Source organism: Hetaerina americana, unplaced genomic scaffold (assembly GCF_022747635.1).
Source record: "Hetaerina americana unplaced genomic scaffold, ioHetAmer1.1.p SCAF_34, whole genome shotgun sequence".
Classification (NCBI taxonomy): Eukaryota; Metazoa; Arthropoda; class Insecta; order Odonata; family Calopterygidae; genus Hetaerina; species Hetaerina americana.
In genome coordinates, this window is record NW_027286919.1 from 1,909,427 (window position 1) to 1,935,509 (window position 26,083).

A 26,083-nucleotide genomic window follows, 5' to 3' on the forward strand; every position below is an offset into this window, starting at 1 on the left:
ATGTTGAATAACGTCCTTATTAGTGCCTGACTGTAATTTAGGACGCCTTTGTGGGGAAGTGCGTGTCACAATTCTTTCTAAATCAATGCCAGTGTTGTCGGTGACTTTTATATTTTTATTAATAATATTATACGCGCTATCCCCAGATGTTATTGACCCACTAAGTGACCTGCCCTCTATCCTAAAAAAGGCCTACAGTGGTCGAGTATCCTATCCGCTACCTTACTCGCCGCTTCCGCCGTGTAATGGACCCCAGATCGGTTAAGGGGAGTCCTGCAAGATTTTTCTGAGTTTCCCTAACATAGGACCTAATGCAGACACATATACCTTAAACCAACAAAAAACTGCACCCCAGGATGCAGCACTGAAGCCATCAAACGGCACGCAAGCCTGGACACAACAAGTAATAATGCGAAACTCCACCACCACATAAACATGCAACACAAAACACTCCCCACCCGAGGAGACGGTAAAAGGCAGGGAATGCGACCCAACGTTGCAGGTAGCAGGAATTTGGCCCCGCGGAGAGGGACGAGGGATTGAAAGGGAGACTTAAAAACAGATGAACATAACACGAATGAGGTCATTCGGAAAGAATGGGTTATTATAACAAAACACATAAGGTTAGTGGAAGAGCATGCATTTAAATACAACTAATTATTTTTTAGACGCTGAGGGTGGCAAGTGGAATTTTTGCTATCTATAACCCTGCAGTTGCTATCCCGTATTGTCCGTGGGAAGAAGGAGTCCTTGAGTCGGCTAGTTCTGGCATCTATTTCCCGAATTTTATATGCATGATCCAAGCGACCAATGTATGTAGGAGTACGAATAATTTGCGAGGCCTCGGTGCTGAAACATGCGGATCTGAATTTATTTAATAATTTCAATCTTGCATTGAATCGTCTCTCTGCCAATGATTCCCACCCCAAATCCATAAGCATTTCGCCGACGCATTTCGTTTTGTCGTAAGAATTTTTAACATAACGGGCTGCCCGGCGTTGAACCTTCTCAATTTCCCGAATTAAGCCTTGTTCACGAGGATCCCATTCGCCACATGCGTATTCTAAATGAGGCCTTACAAGAGCGTGGTAACTACGTTCTTTGACCTTCGAGTCACTTTTGCCGACAATGCGTCTAATAAATCCCAATTTTTTATATGCTTGACCGCAGACTTCACGTATCTCAGTCCCAATGTGAGTCACAATGAATAGAACAAAGTATTCACTTAATGCTAATTCCCCAGTGCCCATTCGCAAATGTCCCCGAATACAGGTCTTAAGGGGGTTTATATAACTCTTTCGACTCGAACGGAAAAATCTAGTCACGGACACACTATCCGGCCGCCTCGTGGCATACCATATTTTTCGAGCTCTTTGGGCTCGTGACCTCTTTAGAGAGGGGGTGCAGAGTTCGCCGGCGTTTACTCAAATAACTCCTCTTACTTTAGAGGTCCTCATCGATATCTTTCTTCCCCTGCCTCTTCCTCAAACGCTCGGAGAACATGATAAGGCCATGGTCGTCCCTATTCGCTTCGTCTTGTATCTAAATCACCACAAATAACTTTCACCGTAGTCACCAAGCACTTATGTGGAAACATTACTCTATGTATCAAAGAATTTTGTCCAATGGCCATTACACCATGCATTATGCTCGATGGGCATTACTCTGACCCAGTTCTTATCAGAGAGATACCACCCAGGACGCGTGGTATTAGACTTAAAGATAAGAATGGCGATGCCACCAGACTATGCACAATAGCCAACAAACTATCATCATGGTTGGTGTCATATGTGAGAAGAGTGAATAGTTTTTACAAGCACGAAGTCGCTGGTCTTGAAAGTGAACCTGCGGGTGCCTAGATGTACCGCTCCGGTTTTGAACCCGTGCCCTCCGTTCAGTGACCCAGCCTCCGCTCCGTGCAGAACTTCCGCTCTCAAAAATGGCGAGCGCTGAAAGGAATTCTTTGCGATTAAATTGTTCCAAGAAGAACTTGAAGTGCCAATTAGGGGGTACGACGTCAGATAACAAGGTCGGGAAATACGTGCCTATGTTTTAATTTGCGCTGTCAAGAGCCGATAGGGAGAGAGAGGTCACGCATGTTTTGGCGAACCCCCGCGATCTTTGATGCGTGGCGTCGTGGCAACGTTCGTATTCCTCAGAAAAACCGATTTTCAGGAATATTTTGTAATCTTCTGTAGATTTCCGCGGAGGAACGAACTTATATCATTTGACAGTGCAGAGATGATGGTCGAAATGAGCATCCCCGCGACCAAACTTAGCAATTATTTTCAAGTCGGACGTGGGAGGATACTCCGAACCAAAGCTCTTAGTAATAGTGATAAGGCAGAGTCATGCCTGCGTGTTCCATCGTCTTTCTGAGAAGTTGATTCCGGGATATTCTTTTGCACGAGCGTTGTGCAGAGCTATAAGGTTTTTCAAATTCTAGCTTGCGCGTTATCGGAGAAATTTCTTGCTGTATCCGAATGCGCAATTTTTTTTAAATGATAGCATATGTATTTGCATGTGTGTAAGTTGAAAGGATTTTTGCATGAATGTATGCGCCACTGTGGGTATAGGTTTGCATGTATGTGTTGGTTTTGAATGTGGTTTTGTTCCCTTTTACGGGTGGTGACCTAACACCCCCCGCCACACGCCCTTGCGGGGTATTATGTAGATGTATTATTATATGATGTAGATATAACGGCGTGGAATAGTTTGGCATAAGTTTCGCGCGGGAGTCTTATTCCATGTGGTACGCACATACCCACCCACATCTACATCTACATCTACATCTACTTAAAACCCCGCAAGCCGCCGCAAGGGCGTGTGGCGGGGGGTGTTAGGACACCACCCGTAATTTAGAAAAGAAAAAGAAACCGCATGCATTAACCACAAAATCAAACATCCACAAAAAAAACACGGCATACATTCATGCAAGAACACTAACACCCCACACACATGCAAACACTCAAACTACGAACTAACATGCACATGCACCTGAAAGTATACCTAACAGCTTTGCAGTGTTTAACTTTGCTCCGACTTCAAAAATTCAACGTTTTTAATATTTCTAAAGTGAATTCCGTTTCTTGCTATTATGATTTCTTATTGTTCGGGGAAAGAATGAGTATTTGTACCTATCTGTCCTGGAATCTATCTCCCTTATTTTATATTTGTGGTCTGATCTACCTAAGTAGTGTGGGGCCATTATAATTCCTTCAATGTCACAGTTAAACTCGTTTGTTCTGAACCTTTCTAAAAGTCTAAGCCTCGCTTGTTCTCTCCGCACTTCTAGTGGTCCCCAGCCTGATTCCCCTAAGAGACCTGTCACACTTGTGTTCTTATCATAACAATTTTTAACAAATCTAGCGGATTTTCTCTTGATTCTATCTAATTCTCTTAGCCAAATTTTCTCCCACGGATCCCAAATACTTGCGGCATATTCCAAATGAGGTCTAACTAGATCAAAATAACACGTCTCTTTAACTTTTTCATTACATTTCCCCACCCACCCACGCGGGGTGTGATTCTACGTGTGCCTAAGTTGGGTACATTGTTGTACGTGCACGGCGCATGACAGAAGGAATTCGCGAGCGCTGCATTAAATGGATTGAGATAGGAGAAGGTAGCAGAAGATAAAAATGATAAGTATCTTTCCTCGATAAGTGTGAACATATTCATGCAATCATTGCGAAAATAAGAAACATCATTTTTAGCCAAATGGCAAAAGTAATATCACCAGACCTTGGTTATGCCGAGTATTGTACACCGTTACGAGGAGGAGAGGTGTTTTCCAACTTTGTACAGTTATCTGGGTAACAATTAGGCTTGATTGCCATTTCCGTTTGAAGCCCACTCTAAAAAACTCGCCAGTAAATTTACTTCCCGCAGTCACGAAAATTTACGTAACCTCAGATTTCGAGGACTCCATGCTCCGGAGACGTAGAAAGAGGCTTACACGTCCCATCCGTCTATGCGAGGAAGCATAAGTCATATTACTTTTGGGAGAGGCCTTGAAGTACAAGAGTGCTTCAGACAACATAAAAAATCTTTAATTCCGTGTAATCGAGTTTCAAATCTAAGTTTAAGTGAAAGTAAAACATTGAATTTTTAATTAAACTCCTTTACATCAAATCTGATACTCAATAAAAATTAATATTTTTCTCGGGTTTCAGCCTTGCGGGGTCCAATATTTTATTTTTTTCAAGCTCCTTTCCCTAAGCCTTTTCAATCCTTTCCCTTTTCGATAATCAATATGGAATGAATCAACGTTCACGTGGCAGCATAGAGATAGATAGAGTGGGGATTTTTTCGGTCAAACCAAAGGCGTTTTCTTGAGAAATGATATATGATCTGAACCATGAGATATAATTTTATTGCAACGGCTATTAGAGAACGTTAACAAAACTTAAAGTTCATTTAAATAATATGTACGGTTGAATTGTTTCTTATGTACAGTGTTTTGATTATCCAGTGGAGTGGCCATATCAGTCGCCTGAGCAAAACTTTTGAGTGAAATAGTCGCTTGTCGTAAAAATGTGCGACTCTTACCGGCTGAATATCTCTTAAAGTTTGGAAGGATAATACATATAGGGTGAAAATAGAGCTTCACGTATTGATGTTCAATTTCAGTTAATTAATGGGTATCAGCGTCACATTTTTATCTAAAAATCATTTGAGATATAGTTAACAGACAAATTTTCGAATCTCTTTTACTGATTTTAATGAATGTTCCTGTGAAAGTTTTGTTGAGTAAAAAAAATGCATTCCGTCAAATAAATTAGTTGAGGTTATCATTTCTTATTACATCATGCACAATATTTAAAATATTGATTCCACAGTTTAATTTATGGTACAAACATCTAAATGAAATCGAATATGCATTTCATTTCGGTCAATTTTACTTTTTGATGGTTCATTTTGCCAATATGCTTTTCAGATTTATCATTTTGTGACGTAATCACTATGGGATGAAGTTATCAAGAACCCTTGTTTATCATAACTTGTCAGTTGCAAATAATAAATGTGAACAAAACATTTTTTTTTAGATGTACATAACCACATATAATCGTTGATAGCATTGTCTAATTTTCAGAAAATGTAATGAAAATTTATAGATGCAGCTGCTCTTCATTACACACCTTTCTACTACATCACAAGGCAGGAATAGGGACCGAAGTTTGTACGAGGATAGCTATTTATATTTTTAGCCTTGGCAATACTAAGTGCTTAAGGCGCCATCTGACGTTTCTATCTAAAAGTTTGACCCTTTTAACGCTAACTTTGTTCAGAGCATTTTGTCGTTTGATCATAACTTGTGTTGTTTACAATGACGCGAAAATTTTGTCTCAGCGAAAAAATGGAGAAAACTCGTGAACACTTTTGTGCGATGATTTTTTACGACTTTCGACGTGGATTATGAAGACAGGAGTGCATCGATCAACTTACTTCCCCTTTTGGCGATGAAGCTCAATCCTTCGCCACTGTGAAATGCTGGTGTAACGAAATCCATTATGACCGCCGTTCGCTCAGCGACGAAAGTCGCGACGGTCGTCCAAAATCAGTTGTTGTGCTAGAAGGGATTGATGCCGTGCAAGAAAAGGAAGACCGTCATATGGCTTATTGTGAGATTGAGGCATCCTAGGGATTAGTATGACGAGCATCAATGAGATAGATATTGCATGAACATTTAGCTTTGAAACAAAATTTGTTCGCGTTGTATCTCGCATAATTTGACAAAATCTCAAATAAGATGCTCGTGTCAATTGGTGCAAAGAAATGTTCAAGAAATATAATCGCGGTTCAGCAAAAGCTGTGTACAACATTTACACAGGTGACGAATCTTGGATCAGTGTGTACGAGTCCGAAAGAGAACAGCCATATACTGTATAGATTTTCCAAGACGAGTTAACATCCGTTAAAAGTGATTCGTGCACTAAGCAAATTATCGCCTTTTTCTTCGGAATAACTGGACATGGGGCAACCGCACCGTCAGAGCAACGTAGACCCGTAAATTCTGAATGCTATACGAGCATTTGGTTGCCAGAAGTGCTCGGTGAAATACGGAAAAAGGAAGCGGCAACGAAGGATCATTCTTCACCATGACAATGCAAGCTCTCACAGATCGCCTGAAACAACTACCCATTTGACCGGCCAAAGCGTCGATTTGATGGGTCATCTATCCGTAAAGCCCTGATTTAGCCCCAAATGACTTCGTTTTATTCCCGTGTATCAAGAAAAAATGGCGTGGCCAACGTCTGGCCACGAAGAAGCGCCTGAAGAAGCCGTCGATGCATTCAAAAACCATATTTTGGAGGTGCCTCAATCGGAGTGGGGAAAGTGTTACGGAAATTGGATCGAGCGCATGCAAAAGGGTGTTGATTATCATGGAGTTTACTTCGAAAAACAATAAAGCCATTTTCAACAATAAATTACTGTCTTTTCACTTTTAGGCCGAAATAGAAATAGCAACCCTCGTACGTGGAGTCATGGCTGATTGAACGTCACGACCGATATGCGCCCGTCATAGAAATGTTAGCAAATAATAGCGAAGCGGTGAAATCGATCATTATAAAATGAAGGTACAACGATGTGGATATTTTTTTACTTTGCCCTGGGGGGGGGGGGGTGAATCAAACCAGTGGTCAAGAAGTGAATCTGATACGCTGAGTTTAACAAGTTCTCGGTTTGGTTACTCGCTCTTTGTTTGCTAACTTATCGTTATCGCTAAAGCGAGAACCTATCGTCGTTTATGTTTCTTTCAATCCGAAGATTGAACGACAGCACCCCTCCCAATTGGAGTCTGATTCAATCAAGCGCTCTCCTTTTAGACTTCCCTCTTGGCTAGGTCGACGTTTTAGCCCCTTGGTCTTCCTTGCGCCATCTTTCCTTCTATTATCATCCAAAAGATGAATGTTATTTTTTGATTGGTCCAATCATCTGACGCTATATTCTCCCGTGCAGTGCTCCAGATTCATATTTAAATATCATCTTCCTCCAATATAGGACGTCCGTCTTCCTCTCTCTTATTTATTTAGAACGTATAATGCCTCCAATCCATAGGTCATGAACGTTCACTTTTACTCCCGAGTTTAACCCTTCTTCCATGGGGTTAGATTACATTTTTATGCGATGCAAATATTTTTTGTAATTTATAACAGTGATGTAAAAAACTAAAACAATAATAGGCAAATATTCATGCAACCTCCAAATGCATCAGAATTGCGCACATACGTAGCTTAATTATAGCATTTCAGATGTTTTAAGAAGGTCATAGTGAAGGTACGCCAACTATTTTGTAAACTTATTCGTTGGAATATTTGAGAAAATCAGAAATGCGTGGTGAATTGTAAGCCATCCTAACAATCTGAGGCACAGGACTGTGATGATATACCTCCAGACTCAGATTTTAAAACATTTCATACCCTCAATGAACAGATAAACATACTTACACGTAAAAATAATTACTGCATCAACATAATTGGTGGTGACTTTGTCTGACGAAGGAAATACATGTGTAATTATAGACAAGGACACCTACTCTCAAAAAATAAACACCCTAATTGAGAATGGACCATACAGCAATGTCTCTAAAAATCCACTCAACAAAATTCTCCAGGATACAAACTCCGCAATCGCCAAGTGCAAGTTCCTTTTTGACTAGACTCTAAAGTTTAACCTGGCCACATCTAATACAATCCTCCCACATCTTTATGTCCTTCCCAAGATACAGATAAAAGATTGTGCCATCGTTTCCTCGATCAACTCTCCCCTGTACATTATTTCGGAATGGCTCACTCAGGTATTCTGTAGATGTAGAGGTGTAAGGTGGTAATGTTTGGTCGTTTTGACTATTGTACCTTTCCTCCTGCCTTCATTTCTTCTCGAGTCCCGATCGCCGCCAGTGGGTTAATTTTCCGGACGGCGACTCTCAGCGAAGATTCCTCGCCTCGTCGTGGTCAGCGAAAACGTGTGAGGTTCATAAGGTATTCTCCCGGCAGATGTTGATAAAGGGGAAATGCTGCCGGAGTGACAAAACAAGTGCGCGATAAGAAAGAGATGATTTGCGGCCGCGTGGGGCATTCTTGTCCACGACTAAGGAACGCTGACGCCGACTATTAACCTACGACCTCTCTCACGGCGACCGAGGAGGCATCAGCGAATGCCTGCCATTATTCGAACTAATCCTCATTCCTCCCTGGGGGGCAATGCGGCGGAGATAAGGGAGGCATCTGCTTACCAGCGACACTTATAAAAGAGAACCGAGCGAAATGGAGGAGGAGTTTAAGAAGGGGGGCTGACTAAGGAGGGTGTGAGGGGTCCGTCGGCGCTTAGGGTGGGGAAAGCAAAAGGTTTCTTATCTTCCTTCCTCCCCCCCGACCGCAACCCCAGCTCTCTTCGAAAACAGTCCCCTCCTTTTCCTACACCCTCGAACTGCTTACTACGAAGTACAAGACTTTAAACGTAAAGTACTGTGCTCGTCTTCCCACGGATAATACGGGATAGCAACGGTAGGATTATAGATAGCAAAAATTCCACTTACCACCCCCAGCGTCTAAAAAATAATTAGTTCTACTTAAATGCATGGTCTTCCACTAACCTTAGGTTTTTTGTTATAATAACCCATTCTTTCCTAATGACCTCATTCGTGTTCTGTTCATCTGTTTTTAAGTTTCCCTTTCAATCCCTCGTCCCTCTCCGCGGGGGGGAATTCCTGCTACCTGCAACGTTGGGTCGCATTCCCTGCCTTTTAGAGTCTCCTCGGGGGGTAGAGTGTTTTGTGGTGCATGTTCATGTGGTAGTGGTGTTTCACATTCTTGCTTGTTGTGTCCTGGCTTGCGTGTTGTAGGATGGCTTTCGTGCTTCATCCTGGGGTGCAGTTTTTAGTTGTTTTGCGGTATATGTGTTTGCATGAGTGTTGGATGAAGGGATTTTTGCATGAGTGTTTGCGCTGCTGTGGGTGTAATTTCCCACGTTGTTGTTTTGCATGTGGTATTGTTCCTTTTTACGGTTGGTGACCTAACACCCCCGCCACACGCCCTTGCGGCGGGTTGCGGGGTATTATGTAGATGTATATGGACACTGACCGTAAAGCTTTCTGGTCATATGTTAGTGAAGTAAAATGGGGTGAACAAACCGTGGCTTGCTCAAGGGATTGTAGCATATGCGGTATCGTTCATACTGACAGTGAAGGAAAAGCTAACATGCTAAATACATTCTTCCAAAGCGGTTTCGTAAACGATATTGCCACCTCATATCTCAAAAAACAATGCATGCTGAACCCATGGCAAAAATAATAGCGGAAGAACAAGGAATTTTCAGATAGCTCAATGATATTAACCCAACAAATCCCCTGGTCCCGAAAATACACCAGCTAGGGGGATAAAACATTTAGCTCCTAATATCGTCCCGTATCACACATTCATATTTAATAAATCCCTCACAGAGTGCAAAATCCCTAAGAATTGTAAAACCGCCCGAATAACGCCTATTTTTAAAAGTGGTGATCGGAAGGACCCCAGTAATTACAGACCAATATCTCTCACTTCTATGTGTTGCAAAATTTTGGAGCACATAATTGTCAGTTCATAATGACATACCTTGACAAAATCAACGTTTTAAGGGGCAATCAACACACATTCAGGAAAACCCGCTCCTGCGAGACCCAATTAGAATTAGTCACACATGACTTACTTTTACCGGGTGAAAGTGATAGACAAGTGGATGCGATCTTCTTAGATTTTCAAAAGGCATTTGATAAGGTTCCCCATTTTAAACTCATTCATAAATTAAAGGTCGCGGGTATAAACAAGGACGCAATAAATTGGGTTAAAGATTTTCTTTCAGAGCGGGAACAGAAGGTAGTCCTTGATGGCGCTAGTTCCGACAGCGTTCGAGTCACGTCGGGGGTACCTCAGGGAAGTGTAATCGGGCCGTTGCTTTCCTTGATTTTTGTTAACAATTTGAACCGCGAAGTGAAAAGTAAAATTAGGATGTTCGCGGATGACACGGTGATCTATCGGGAGATATCTGGGAATGAGGATCGTTTTATTCTAGCGCAGGATTTAGATTGCATTACTAAATGGTGTTCTAACTGGGGATTGACATAAAATTATAATAAATGTTTGGTGGTAAATTTCTTTAAAAGATCAACTGGATTTGTTTACAAGTTAGCTGGAGTTGACCTAGAAGTAGTGAAGTTGGTAAAGTACCTAGCTGTTGCAATCACTGAAGACTTACTGTGGGGACCCACATATGTGAAGTCTGCGGGCAAGCATATAAATAATTGGGATTTTTTGGACACATTTTCGGCAGTGGTGACTCCAAGGTCAAGGAACGTTGTTACCACTCTCTTGAAAGGCCTTATTTAGAATATGCATTTAGTCAATGGTATCCGAGTGAAAAAGGCCTTATTCGGGAAATTGACAAGGTTCAATGCAAGGCAGCCCGTTTCGTTAAACACTTACGATAAAACGAAAAGCGTCACTGAAATGCTTTTGCACTTGCGTTGGCAACCATAACAAGAGAGACGATTCAATGCTAGGTTGAATTAACTAAATAAAATCATAGCCGCATGTTTCAAGGCCGACGTCTCGCTAATTATTCGTACTCCGACGTTCTTATAGTTTTACATTAGGGAATTGCAGAAAAAGCATCCAACCATTGAGCACTTTAGAGGCAGCAATGGTAGCATATACTCGTATAAAGACTTCACCTGAAAAGCAAATGTATCGCAAATATGGATGGCATTAGAATTACGCGCAAAGGAATCACGTAGCAATTCCTGTATATTTCAAGTAATAAATCGCCCGGACGGCAGGATATTCCCTTAAGGGCTCTCGCCCGGAATAGTGCCTCTTTGGTAACATACGTATTCTATAAATCGATTTCAAGTGTTGTTACCCTGGACTGAAAAATAGTCAACATCACACCTATTGTTAGAAACGGAAATAAACAAGGCTCCGGTAATTACGACCAATACCGTTGACCTCCCACTACTGCAAAGTCCTGGAACCCATTATTGCTAGTAACGTCCAGGCATTCGTCGACACGACTCACGCGACTTGCGATTATCCAGCAGACAACAAAGATTAAGAAATGAGAGATTATGTGAATCGCAGTTGGGACTTCTTATACACGATGTTCTACGATCGTGGTAAGGAAAAAAAAGTTGATGCGATAATCTTGGATTTCAAAAAGACCTCTGATAAAGTCCCACACGCTAAATTGATTCACAAGTTGCAGTTGTGTGGAATAGGCGACAAATTGATAAACTGGATTCGGTATTTCCTCACCGACCGTAAACGCAGAATAGTGATAGATGGCTCAAGCTCTAATTACATGCAAGAAGCATTCGGCGTCCCACAGGGTAGCGTCATAGGACCGCTAATTTTCTTATGTACATTAATGATATCACCTGTACAACAAAAAGCAGCATACGACTCTTTGCCAACGACACTAATCTACGGGGAAATACAGAATGACGCAGATCGTGAATCAATTAAATGTGATTGTAACATTAAAAAATTTTGTGAAGAATGGGACAGGAATTAAATGCGGAAAAATGTGCCGTTGTTCCTTTCTTAAACAATAGAAAACACCACCAAACTTAACCACCGTACACACTCGGAGGTGTTCGGATGAAGTAAAATACTTTGCATCGGATGTTACTTTGGGGAAACATGGCTCGTTTAACATGTATATGCACGACAATCTACATCTACACAATACACCACAAGCCACCGCAAGGGCATGTGTTAGATCACCACCTGTAAAGGGGAACAAAACCCACATGCAAAAAGAACACATCCTTGCAAACCTACACCCACAGTGGTGTACTATATGCAAAAATTCTTACAACTTATAAGCATGCAACTACATATACTTTCAACTGAGAAACAATTGCACCTTAAGATGCAGCAAAAACCTTATCCAATGACATGCAAGCTAGAATTTGACAAGTAAGAAGCGGAAGTCCACTACCCCATGGACATGCAGCATACCACGGTCTCCTCCACCAAGGACCCAGGTAGGGAATGAGACCAAACGCTGAAGGTATCAGGAGGGTCCCCTCAGAGGGAGACGAGGAATGAAAGGAGAAACTTTAAAACTGACAAGGTAGAGAAAGCCATACTGTAAAGGAGCACAAAATTATATAATTGCGTTCCAATGCGGTCTATGTGGGAAGGGTTCTGATAACAAAACAAATGAGGTTAGTGAAAGAGCATGCAACTGAGTAGAACTGATTTTTCCCAATGACGCTGAGGGTGCCAAGTGGAATTTTTACTATCTATTGCCCTACAGTTGCTATCCCGTATTGTCCGTGGGAAGAAGTCTGCTATTTCTGGCATCTGCGCATCTCGTATTTACCAAATTTTATATGCATTATCCGTTTATAACGAACCAGGCTGCCCTGCCTTGAAATTTCTCTATTTCCCAAATGAGGTATTTTCCAGTCGGATCCCATACACTACATGCATATTCTAAATTGCATTCATGCCCAAGTAAGTCCAAAGTATGAACGTTTCGTACCTTCGTGAAAACTCCCTGATGCCTCTTGATGCATAATAATGCATGTGGACTTGCATTTACAGGAAGGGTATTCCGGTGCCATCCAAGGCCATCGCAAGGCTTCTCCGCCCTGCCGTTTATGCATTTAGGCATTTTCGCACCCCTTGCGTCCTCTTAAGGTTTCTTTTGCCTTCATGGTAGATATCGACAGCTTCATTGGGGGAAAATGTATAAATTTTGACGAAGGATAATGCGATTTAGGATAAACCTTAAGGTTCATTTAAAAGTGCTTAACTTATGAGACGGATAGCTTAAGAATTAAGAGATTACTTCTTAAACCCTACTCACTCTTTGACCCAAACTCATTAAAGAAAAAAACTACACGGGGTCGAATTGAAAAACTGACGCTTCGTATTCTCTCATGCATAGAAGACCCCATTAGAAATTAACCAGATCCTCTTTCTTTGGGTGACACCTATCATACCAATTGCATGTGGTATTGTTCCTTTTTACGGTTGGTAACCTAACACCCCCCGCCACACGCCCTTGCGGCGGCTTGCGGGGTATTATGTAGATGTAGATGTAGATGTAAATGAGTCCTTACGAGAGCGTGGTAACAGCAAAGATAGATAGAGGTCTTTATTTGGGCGAAGAAAGATAGAGAAGAAATATAAGATTAGGAAGAAAGATATGCACTATACTGACGACAAGACCATTTAGGTGATGTCTTAATGTAAATATAGTAATGAGAGAGATAAGACGACCTTCCACGCAATCACAATCGTATACAACCAGATAGTCGACCTGCGTTCATATCTCCTCATTGGTAGAGCGATGAACGCAATCTTAATCCGGGCCGTGGCATCCTTCGAAGTAGTCCCCATTTGATTGAACCGCACGCTCCCAGCGGTGCTTCCACATCTTAAAGCAGTCCTTGAACGCAGTTTAGAATGGCCTTCAGCTCGCTCGTCGCATTGCACTATGTCGTCGAACCGCTTTCCTTTGAGCGCCTTTTTCAATTTTGGGAACATTCCAAAAGCCGCCAGAAGGGCGTGTGGCGCGGGGTGTTAGGACACCACCCGTAATTTAGAAAAGAAAAAAAACCGCTTACAAAAACCACAAAATCATATATCCAAAAAAAAACATGGCATACATTCATGCATGAACACTTACACCCCACTCACATGCTAACACTCAAACTACGTCTTACATACACATGCACCTGAAGGTATACCTAACAGCTTTGCTGTGTTTAACTTTGCTCCGACTTTTAAATTCAATGTTTTTAATATTTCTAAAGTGACTTCGGTTTCTTACTATTATGATTTCTGATTGTTCGAGGAAAGAATGGGTATTTTTACCTATCTGTCCTGGAACCTATCTCCCTTAATTTATCTTCGTGGTCTGATCTACCTACGTAGTGTGGGGCCATTATAATTCCTTTAGTGTCATCGTCCAACTCGCTCGTTCTGAGACATTCTAGAAATCTCACTTGTTCTCTTCGCACTTCAATTGGTTCCCAACCTAAATCCCCTTAGAGATCCGTCACACTTATGTTCTTATCATAACAATTTTTAACGAATCTAGCGGATTTTCTCTGGACTTTTTCTAATTCTTTTTGCCAAATGTTCTCCCAAGGATCCCAAATACTTGCGGCATATTCCAAATGAGGTCTAACTAGAGCAAAATAACACCTCTCTTTAACTTTTCCATTACATTTCCCCACCACCCGTTTTATGAAGTCAGGTTTCTTTAAAGCTGATCCGCATATTGTCCTAATATGTGCTCCCCATGAAAGGCGTGGTGTTAGATTAACCCCCAAATATTATACTTGATTAAAATTTCAGAGTTTAAGAGGACGCCTCGGTAGCTTAAGTAGCTAAAGCACTCGAACGTAAAATTCTTTGTTGATCGTACTTCTTGAAGCAAATTCGTAGTGCACAACACTCAAAATAAATAAAAATTACAATAAAAGCAGGTCGGATACTTTTCGGTCACACCTCGTACATAGGATTGTCGATGAACGATATCGACGATGTTGGCGCCGAAAAGAACTCTTTCCGGCTCGACTTTGCGGAATTCCTTCTCGATACGAGCGCGTTAAATAAACTGCGTTTCCGCAGAAAAATATCCCATTGATTACAACGTTTACCAACTCATTAATTTTTTGCGGAAAAGCAAAATCTTATAATATAGTGTTTAGATTTTGAAGATACATTTTATCGATATTCAAATCAAGGAGATGTTATCTCCGCCGCGATATTTTTCCCATCGACAATGAATATCGCGAATTGAGCATCTCGCATCGAGTCGTCGCCCCCCTCCCGAGGGAGGGATGAAGAGAATGGCGACGAATCATACTTGGAGAGATGGGTGAGCGACCAACCACCTCGCGTGAGCGCGTCAAACTCCACCCTCCCTTTCCTCACTGCAAGAAGGGCATCGACAAAGAATAGGTCACCTGTTTACGGGGGCGTAGCCCGACTCCGGAGAGGGGGAGGGGAAAGGAGGAATGGAGAAGGTTAATATCTCCGTGGGTGGACGCGAACACCAGGAGGTGAATCCTCGAGAGGGGATTCATTAGGGGAAGTTTCTCTCGACGGGTAAAAGAGGGGTGTGCTGGGGATAAAGGTTATGAGGCGGGCGGGTGTGCCTTTGGGGTGGGGGGGTCGACATAAAAGATGAGGGAAAGAGGGCCGGAGTGGGGGGGGGACCGAGGGAAAAGAGATGGATCTAACAGTAAGGTGGGAAAAAGGCCCCGTCATCATCCCTATCCTGTTCCTTCCCTGTCATCGTTTGCCTAACATTCTCCCCTCAATTACAGTCTTCAACATCCCACTGCCGGTCAATACCCCCTTCATCCACTTTTCCTGCCTCCATAGGATTTCTCCCAACAAACCCCTCTCTTCGCCCACCATACCAAGTACTTCCTCATTTGTTTTCTTCTCAGTCCATTTCACCTTCTCCATTCTTCCTCTTGGCAACCCCTTGGCTGACTGACAAACTAAAGCTTGGTCATCAGCGAACTTAACCGATTTTACGGATTCCCCGCCCACTTTCATTCCTACTTACCGTTCTTCCCATGCCTCTTTAATCATTTCCTCTACATACAGGTTGAACAGCAACGGTGATAATCTACATCTACATCTACATAATACCCCGCAGCCGCCGCAAGGGCGAGTGGCGAGGGGTGTTAGGTCATCAACCGTAAAAAGGAACAATACCACTTGTAAAACAACAACGTGGAAAATTACATCCACATCAGCGCACACACTCATGCAAAAATCCCTTCATCCAACACTCATGCAAACACATATAACGGAAAACAACAAAAAACTGCACCCCAAGATGAGGCACCAAAGCCATCCAACAACACGGAAGCCAAGACGCAACAAGCAAGAAGACGAAACCCCACCACCGCATGAGCATGCAACACAAAACACTCTACCCCCCGAAGAGACTGAAAAGGGATTGAGATGTTGCTATCCCGCGATCTACAAAGGCGGCGATAGGGATAAACCATCCAATTACTGACCCATTTCTTTAACATCGATCTCTTGTAAAATATTGGAACACATTATTGTCACTAACATTATGAGATTTCTTGATAGTAGAGAAATACTAATCCACAACCAGCACGGATTTAGGAAAAGCAGATCTTGCGAAACACAACTTGGTCTCTTCATTCACGATATACTTAGATCGGGAGAAAACAACACACAAGTCGATGCAGTATTCCTGGATTTCAAAAAAGCCTTCGACAAAGTCCCACACAATAAATTGTTACATAAACTTAAATACTATGGGATCAATGAGAAATTAATTAATTGGATTAGAGACTTCTTGTCAAACCGCAAACAAATAGTAGTCATAGATGGGTTGTGCTCAACGGAGAGAGATGTTACTTCGGGCGTCCCCCAGGGAAGTGTAATAGGGCCTCTTCTGTTCTTAATATACATAAATGACTTAAGCACACACGTTAGTAGCAATCTGAGGTTATTTGCTGACGACACGGTGGTATACAGGGAAATAAGGAGCCAACTAGATCGCGAGCTACTCTCTAGAGACTGAGACAATATCTCGGAATGGTGCACAATAAATGGGGATTAACACTTAATATAGATAAATGCGCAGTTTTGAAATGTTGGGACAAAGGAAGCGAAGAACAGGATATAAACTACGAAATAGGGGGTTCAGTACTGACTACGGCCAATGAAGATAAATATTTGGGGGTTGTTCTAACACCACGCCTTCATGGGGAGCACATATCAGGACAATATGCGGATCAGCTTTAAAGAAACTTGGCTTCATAAAATGGTTGGTGGGGAAATGTAATGGAAAAGTTAAAGAGAGGTGTTATTTTGCTCTAGTTAGACCTCATTTGGAATATGCCGCAAGTATTTGGGATCCGTGGGAGCAAATTTGGCAAAAAGAATTAGATGAAGTCCAGAGAAAATCCGCTAGATTCGTTAAAAATTGTTATGATAAGAACACAAGTGTGACAGGTCTCTTAGGGGATTTAGGCTGGGAACCACTTGAAGTGCGGAGAGAACAAGCGAGGCTTAGACTTTTAGAAAGGTTCAGAACAAACGAGTTTAACTATGACACTGTAGGAATTATAATGGCCCCACACTACTTAGGTAGATCAGACCACAAAGATAAACTAAGGGAGATAGATTCCAAGACAGATAGGTACAAATACTCATTCTTTCCCCGAACAATCAGAAATGATAATAGCAAGAAACCGAAGTCACTTTAGAAATATTAAAAACGTTGAATTTACAAGTCGGAACAAAATTAAACACTATAGAGATGTTAGGTATACTTTCAGGTGCATGTGTATGTAAGATGTAGATTGAGTGTTTGCATGTGTGTGGGGTGTAAGTGTTCATGCATGAATGTATGCCATGTTTTTTTTTATATATGATTTTGTCGTTATTGCATGCGGTTTTTTTTTCTTTTTCTTTTCTAAATTACGGGTGGTGTCCTAACACCCCCCGCCACACGCCCTTGCGGCGGCTTGCGGGGTATTAAATAGATGTAGATGAACAATCGGAAATCATAATAGTAAGAAACCGAAGTCACTTTATAAATATTAAAAACATTGAATTTACAAGTCGGAGCAAAGTTTAACACTACAAAGCTGTTAGGTATACTTTCAGGTGCATGTGTATGTTAGTTGGTACTTTCAGTGTTAGCATGTGAGTGGGGTGTAAATGTGTTCATGCATAAATTTATGCCATGTTTTTGTGGATGTATGAATTTGTGGTTTTTGCATGCGGTTTTTTTTATTTTCTAAATTACGGGTGGTGTCGTAACATCCCCCGCCACACGCCCTTGCGGCGGCTTGCGGGGTATTAAGTAGATGTAGATACCGTGAGACGATGGGGGGATAATAATGTATTTTCAGCATCATTACTAAAGAGTCATCCTTCCAATTTATGTGGAAGATTAAATCTGTAGTCTAACCTTCGCTTCGTGAGTGACTCCAATCCTCGATCGTCTGATAATTTTAATACGCAACTTAGTTGATCATGACAACGTTTTAAACATCTAGCTCCTCCCCGCCGCACGCCATCCAATTAGGCAATCAATCCGACTTCGTGGGGATACTATATATTGGCAGCATATTCTGAATGAGGCCTAACCAGCGAAATACCTCTCTTTGACTTTTTCTTTGACCTTTGCATCACATTAACCCAGTGCTGTCATAATTTCTCTTAATTCGTTTAGCCCGTCCACTTTTTCCCCTTGTACTATATGTTTCACCCAGGAGAGGTCGTGATTGAGGGTAACGCCTTAGGTATTTAATCGAGTCTATGCATTCCATTTCTGGGTTCCCGATGCAGTAGGCGTTCGAGAGAGTATTACTCATGTTCTTTTTAATTCATCCTTACGTGAATTCATCCCAAGTTTTATACCAGCGTTGTATAGCATTGAGGTCATCTTTTATGGTGCTGTGTTTCAAGGATTGCAATAATCTCTGTACACCACTTCTTCGTCGTCCAATAAACTTATCTTATTAGTGACCACGGAGTCAATTTCATTAACGTAAAGCTTAAATAAAAAAGGTCCGATAACACTTCCTTGGGGAACACCTGAAGTAACTTACATTGCATTAGAGCTAAGTCCATGAATGACTGCTATTTGTACCCGACCAGTCGAAAAGTCAATTTAAGATATCAGATTAGATTTGAATGGCAAATGTATTGCCCTCGGGAATCTCCGTTCGATATGCCAATCACAAGTACTCGTGAACTGACTTGCATCTTTGAGAAACGAGCATCGGTGAGTGTGACCACATATCGACATAGAATCGCCGATACCTGATCGTGGCATCGGACGTCCTCAAATGGCAGAATGGAGGGGTCGAGGGTAGGGGATGCCGTTGCCAGTTGCTTATCGCCCGCTCTCACTCACCACCCTCTTCTATCTCTTGGTCAAACCGTTTTTTTTCGTCCGACGCCGTTTGCGGGACATCTTTTACTTGGCGCCTGGTCACGAGATTTAGACTGCGCGGATTGTCCTCCCTCCCATCTCCTCTATCTCCGCTCCGTCCCTTCTCCCTCCACTTCTCCCCTTCCCCCCCTCCCCCTCCACTCCTCCTCCTCCCCCTCCCGCCCTCAATGAGTCTTCTTCAGTGCATGAAATCGTCCGGTGGAAACAGCGCGGGCAGTCGACTACCTTCCTCTTAGAGAGAGGGTGCGCAGCGAAAGGAGTTCGAGTGTGCCCTTGGTGTTTGGTGCTCTTTCCTATAAGTGTGATTTTCTTCGAGTCCAACCCGGATGGGAGCATGGAACCCGGCGATGGTGCGATTGCTTTTCTCTATCCGCAGTTAAAAGTGTCCGATTGTCTTTTTGTTAGAAGAGCATATCATTCTCCAGTTGAGGGAACGTGTGCCTTGTCAGGGAAATACACTCCAGACCGTGCCCTTCTTGCCCTCTCCACCTCCGACGCCCTTTTTATAATTAACTGGAGGACTTGACGGAGGAGTGTGGAGGGTCGCTCATTTATTTTTTTGACCTCTTGTGTCCGTGCGTGTGTGTTCCTCCGCGACCTCAACTCTTCTCTCTTCTTTCTCCCGAAGGAGCGACGCCGTCCGTGGTGGCCATGTCCACCATGCCCTCGTCGTCCGTGTCCAAGCGGTCATCGGCGGCGGCCGAGCCGGTGCGCCTGACGCCCAGTTGGGAGGAGAGCAATCTCCCCAACGACGAGCTCAACTTCAAGGAGGTGACGATGGAGCAGGCCGACTTGGAGATGAACCCTCCTTTGGACAGGTAAGGGGCACTCTCCCTACGACCGCTTGTTCCACGCGCCAGGCGATCCCTCGAATCGCCATCGAGTCGATTTTCTGAGCATCGAACCTACTGACGTGTTTTTTTTTAATTTCGGCGACAATTTGAAGGCGAACACATTGAGTGGGAAGATTAAGTGCTGGGGCTGTCGATTGATGCGTAATTAGACCTACGCAGGACATTATTTTCACAATAAATATAAAGTTTGGTGAGCTTAGCAAAGCAGGGTGTGGTGCTATTTTTCTACATAGTTGTTATTCAAATTGAGGCATTTATCATAACGACACAAAAGCTTTTAAATTTGTCTCTGAAGCTGTCAAATTGTCTCTGAAGAAATCTGCTGCCTTACATTTAACTACTTGTTTACGCCAGCATACAATTCTGTGTCACTGTGTTAGCACTGTGTAGCTAGCCACGTCTAGAAAGATCCGTAATCATAAATCGGCGATTTTCACGATTGTTTGCGTTGATTTAACCGTCAGTTCATCTGTCTAAAGGCCAGGCCAACTACTGCGGTTCACGTTCTTTATTCCTGCGGCAATTTTGAAACTGAGTGCTCCATCGAGTTTTACAAAGTTTTTTTTCTTATGACAGTGACCCGTCAATCACACAGAAGAATGCAAAATATAAGAAAAGGTTGGACACTTGTTCATGCTTAGTCACACAATCAATCGGGTGTGTTCGGAAACGTCTTTTGTGAATCATACATACTCGTGCACTCAAGGTTTACTAGGATTTCTCCTACGTCAGGGACCTATCAATCACAGGAGGAAGGTGGTAGGTAAAGGGAGGAAGTAAGTGTCCAGAGGAAACCTGACCCTAAGTGTTTCGCCTGCAAAGCAGGCCTTGTAAGCAATGTATGACACTTATGTGTGATTGATGGATCACTGGCATAGGAGAAATCCTTGTAAACCCCGAAATGTACGAATAAGTGTGATTCACAAAGGTCACTTCTTCCAAACACACCCGAGTGATTGAAGAACTGCGAGCGAAAACTGTCCTTTCTTTTTAAATTTTTTGTGAAGCTACCGGGTCCCAGGCATAGGCGAAATCGTTGCAAACCTGGAACGCGTGTGTAATTGCGATTCATGAGAATAACTGTTTATCCTTAACATAACCTAATGATCGAGTATTTGTGAGTCCCTTTCTTTTTATTCATTTTTGTATCGTGTGATTGAGGCACACGAGGGTGATTGTTTCCCAAGCACACCCTAGTGATCTTGAGTGTGATTTTCAATTTTCCTCTTAACTTTTCTCCTGTTTACCTACCCTTTTACTTGCTTACCCAGTGCCAATCATGTTTATGGCCTTGGCAATTTCTTTTTTCCATTTTTTAACGGCTGTGAATACGTACGTTTTACGTTAGCATTATAAAAAGATATGATTTCCTTCTCACCATCGTAACTAAGTAAATGTTGGTAGCACTTCTACTGCATTATCTGCACACTTTCACTCTCTTCCACTCGTCGTAGTGATAGGTGAAAGCTATTTTAAATTATTTTGGCTACTTTAAGCGACATATATTTGCTGACTATTTTCACATAACGCTATAATTGTTTTCTGGAAATGTGGTGAAGTACTGAAAATATTTGACCGGCCCCAGTTGCGGAGACGTAACGTCCTCGCCTGTTAATCCAGAGGTCGCGGGTTCGAGTTCCGTCTAGGTGGGTTTTCCTCCAGCTAGGGCATGAATCTATTTTTATTGTCTTCATTGTGATTTGTTACAGTTAGGTGAAAGAATGGAGCATGAAGTCTCAACCTCGCCCCAATAAACTAGTTAAACAAATAAAATAAAAAGTAAATATATAATTGAGGTTTTTTGGTCCAATTGTTATTTTATGGGCTGTTAGTTTCTCGTGATATCAGGTAAGATTTCGTTTACATAACTTTTTCCCGACTGACCGCTGTTCTGCAAAAAAGTGCGAAAGTTGTTGAGAGTCATGGAAACGCCAAAACGTTTTCAAACATCATTCACAGGTGAAATGGGAATTATATAGAAGAGTAGATGTATGTTGAATGCCTCAAATGACTCAAATTTGCATCAAAATGACTAATGCTAATTGTATTTTTTATTATTATATTCATTCCCTAATCGTTACCAAAAAAACGTATTTTGTACAAAACGTACTTTCCTTGTGAATACGTGCGTAAGGATTATCCGAGTGCGTGCGTGGTCCACGGGCAGACTTTCCTTCGCCTCGGCGACTTGGCGTGATTAAGTCGAGAGAGAGAGAGAGACATTCTTTGGGCAGGTCATGGGACCGATGCGAGGCGATTGATTTGCTGCCAAGCTGCGAGGGAGGTGGGCCTAGAGGGGTGCGCGGCGATAGCGAGGGCCAATGGGTCATCAGTCCCTCCCGTCCGGGGTCAAGTCCTCGTGTGACGGCCGCCACTCTCCTTTCTAATGCCCTCAGTGTTCCACGCTCCCTGCCAATTGTCCTCCTCATCCACCGTTGGCATGCGCAGTGTCGCAAATTGGCTTGAGCCGTGAAATCGAAATCGTGTCCATATTTTCGTAGCGAGACAGGGTGGAACGCACCCTGTGTATGGCATTGAAGGAGCTGATGTTGTGACGAAATGGAGAATAATTTCTGTTTGACTGTATAGCTGTGTCGACTGTGTTGTCGACAAAAATTACGCGTGTAATTTTCCATTGCCGTGTTCATCATCACAACTAGGGCCATACAGTATGACGATTTGTCGACACCACGCCAATATATTTCTTAACAATCTGGTTACTATGGATTTTATAAGGAACTGATGTCCCTCCATGTGACTTAATGGAAGATTACAACGGTGTGACATTGTAGTCGAGTCTCACCTTGGACATCGTCGGCGATGTTAACTATGTAGGCAAAATATCCTGGATGTCCATTGCATTTGGTTTTTAGCGTCACCTGAGTAACTGATTATGTGTAATTTTTGCGAGCGATCGTCTTCTAGATCGTCTTCAAATACCGTTTTCCCCCACGTAACCCAGAAAATGCGGTGGGGTTCGTGTTGACCGCGTCCAATTGGGCCAATGTGAAGGCGCTTGCTATTTTTTCGCACACTCGTGATTTCCATAATCGTGGAGAAATATTTTATGCCGTCAGTCTTTAATGCGCGTCACTATTAATATTTCATCGCTCATCATCATGTTTTGAGGAAATAACCTCAAGCACTTAAAGTAAACCTTTTTAAAATTGAAAGAAATAGTTTATTGGAGATACATTTCGGATGATGAACCAGACGTATTCAAAAAAATAAGTATATTGGCAGGCATACATGGTCTGCCCAATAAATACGTGAACTGGTGCAATCGGGCGGTCATAACGCGGACTATAGCCCCGCCCACTAGCGGCGCGAGTTGCCTGAGACCCAATGAGCCGTCTGTGCTTGGCGGATCGTCGAGCTGTGCGTATGGTATGCCAGTTATGTTAGTTTCTGTTGTCCTTGTTTTTACTGTTTGTCCAAAATGGAATTTGGCGAAATTACTGAGCAACGAATCAACATCAAGTTTTGAAGTGAAGTGCGGTAAAATTTATCATGAAATTACTGAAATGTTTACTGCTGTTACGGTGATAATGCGATGATAGCTGATGAACTGAATTTAGGAAAATCAACAGTGCACACTATTTTAACCGGACATGATGGATGGGATGGAGGGATCCTTCACCATGACAACGCACCTGAACATTCAGCAATCATTGTTCGTTAGTTTCTGGCAAACAATTCAGTCACCATCCTTGAGCATTCGCCAAATCCCGCCCCCTGCAACTTTTTCCTATTCCCAAAATGCAAAAATGTGATGCGGGCTGCTTTAAATAGTGGAAAAGAAGATAGAATAAGTGCATAGCAACGAATGGAGAGGACTTTGAAGGGGCTAAAATCGATGTAGACTAAATTTTGCGAAATGAAGTTTTTATGGCCTCAGATCGCGTATTTATTGGACAGGGTAGTATGACACGATTTCGCCAGGAGACGCAAGGGAGCCTCATCTTCATATTTTGTTACTTACGTGTAAATACTGTCGCAAAATGACCTAAGTAAGGGGATTTCGAATGTCATTTCAACCCCTGACCCTGGAAAGAATAACTATTTTATCTCTTATTATCACTCTTCTCTGGCAAATTCTGAATTTCTAACTCCTCGACTTTAATTTACAACCAGCCACTTGTAATTTTCGGGCAAATATTGCGTGGTCGGTGGAACAACTCCTTCCTCTACTGGTGATAAGATTCATGATTGCTGTCACCGTATAGATGAGGACTAAGTGGCTTTCTGGAGACCAATAGGAGGGAATGTAAACATTAAATTCTTGATGCCCATTGGATTATTTGATTTTAATTTCTTATCTTCGATAAAATAAGATCGTTGTCGACACCCGAAATTAAAAAGATCTGTTCGATGAAACCTGAGCAAAAGTAGATTTTCTCTCTTTGTTTCTCAATTCAATAGAAATGGCCTTCGTAATTCATGAAGGAAGCTATGACGAATGCGGTTTATATTACGAATGATTGATCGATTGCGTTATTGACTACACAACTAGGTTCGTCATTTTGTAATCTTGATGAAGTTTGGAACTTGTTAACATACATACATACTTGTTAACATACCCTCTTCCTCTTTGAACTTAAATTCGTGCGACCTGCAATTCTGCCCTTATTCTTGTGTCAATGGTGCGCGCCAATTTTACGCAAAACTTGCGGTCAACCAGTAAAATATTTGTCCCAGCTGATATATGAATTGGCTGGCCTTATGATCAACCCCTACCCTGCCGTCGGTGCCAAAAAACCGAAGAGGAAATTTTCAATAATCGATTACTTCTTCAGCCAAAGCAGGTGACGTTTGTCTCGCCTCAGACCAAAGCTCTTCCGCTACTGCAGGTTGCTTTCAGGTGATTCTTAAGTGTTTTGCTTCTTTCCGTTGGCATTGAACTCCTGATCCCCTGAGGATTCGTGAGAATGGCCTTCGCTGTTCCGAAACCTTCTCTGTCCCTGCTTGGCCGGGGAAGAGAAGGTTGTTGGGAGAGGCAGTGGACGGAGGAGATGTACCGAGAAGCAACGGGATGCTGGGGAAGGCAAGAGGGTGGGCGCTGAGAAAGGGAGCTGGAAAGGGGAGGAAGGGATAATGGGCATTTCGCTGATGGGATTATGGGAGTTTGACAATATTCAGAACTAAAGAATGATCTCTTGTACAATTCTGAATGAGGTTTAAGGCTATTTTGTGTTATGTAAGTTAGAGCTTAGGAGTGCAGTATTCTGTATTGCCAGGGGATATCAAAAACTTACCCTGAAGCGGTAGACTACAGCAACCAATGAGAATAAAATCCCGGAATCCGCCCAATCCAAGTACTTGAGCTCTGCTAAAGATCGTGGACGATGTGTTTTGTTTGGCCGGTGGCTCTTACCTAGCCGTAGCCTTTAAAGATAAAGAGAGCCGTTTAATTAAATGGAGATTCTCGTGCTACTTTTGATGGAAAAATAATGATCTAAATTCGCGATCCCTTAATTTTGGTCCTCCGCAGTATTGGTTCTGGTGGGATGTTGTGATCGCCACGTGCGCCGTCCCCGCTCTGCTCCGGACGGTTACTAATCGCCCGCGTCCCATGCTTCCTTCGTGTGCAGCGTCGTCGGAGGCTCAGTGGCGCCATAAGACGTGCCGCGGAGACGGCGAGGGAGGCAAAGGGGTTGGAGGCGGGGGTCTCTTTCCGCGCGCCCCCCTCTATTGTTTCCGCGCGGATATCCATGGAATGTCCTTCCTCAGGGTTGCTCCATCTCATTATCGCCATTAATCGATCCCACTCCATGCATCCATCATTCGATGGGGGGAGGGGTGCTAGGACCGACGGCTCGCCCCTCGTGTTCTGGGTACCCCGCCCTCCCGTCCTTCGAACACTTTAATGGTCGGGGACTTAGATTGGGAAATCAATCAAAACCCTTGGCCCATTTGCAGTGATGTTGAAAATGTATTATTACCCCAAACTTACTGCGGTAGGAGAGATCACGTTTGTAAAATTCGAGAGATCAAGTGTGGAACAGGTAGATTTACGATGTCATTTTTTCCACGAACGATAAGGGATCAGAATAACATTGTCCGACCGCGGTAGGGTCATATTCGTGTTAGTATTAGTCTGGTTTGTATTCACCCCCTGCCACACACTCTGGCGGTGGCTTGCAAGGTATTAAAATGAGGAACGACCAGGTTGAAGTCTAGTTGTCATGCGCAGTCTAGATTGTAGTTATACTTCTTGGATGCCGCTTGAAAGTAATTACCTGACCTGGTGTGAATCCGAA

General features: G+C 42.7%; 1 protein-coding gene across 1 annotated transcript in view; it reads left to right on the forward strand.

The window, feature by feature from the left end:
- Positions 1-26,083, forward strand: part of Ent2 (Equilibrative nucleoside transporter 2) — a 271,877-nt gene that overhangs the window by 168,632 nt on the left and 77,162 nt on the right. Inside the window, exon 3 of the mRNA XM_071589198.1 lies at positions 19,598-19,787. Within this exon, the coding sequence (XP_071445299.1) occupies positions 19,598-19,787 (190 nt within the window). The remainder of the gene's footprint in view (positions 1-19,597; positions 19,788-26,083) is intronic.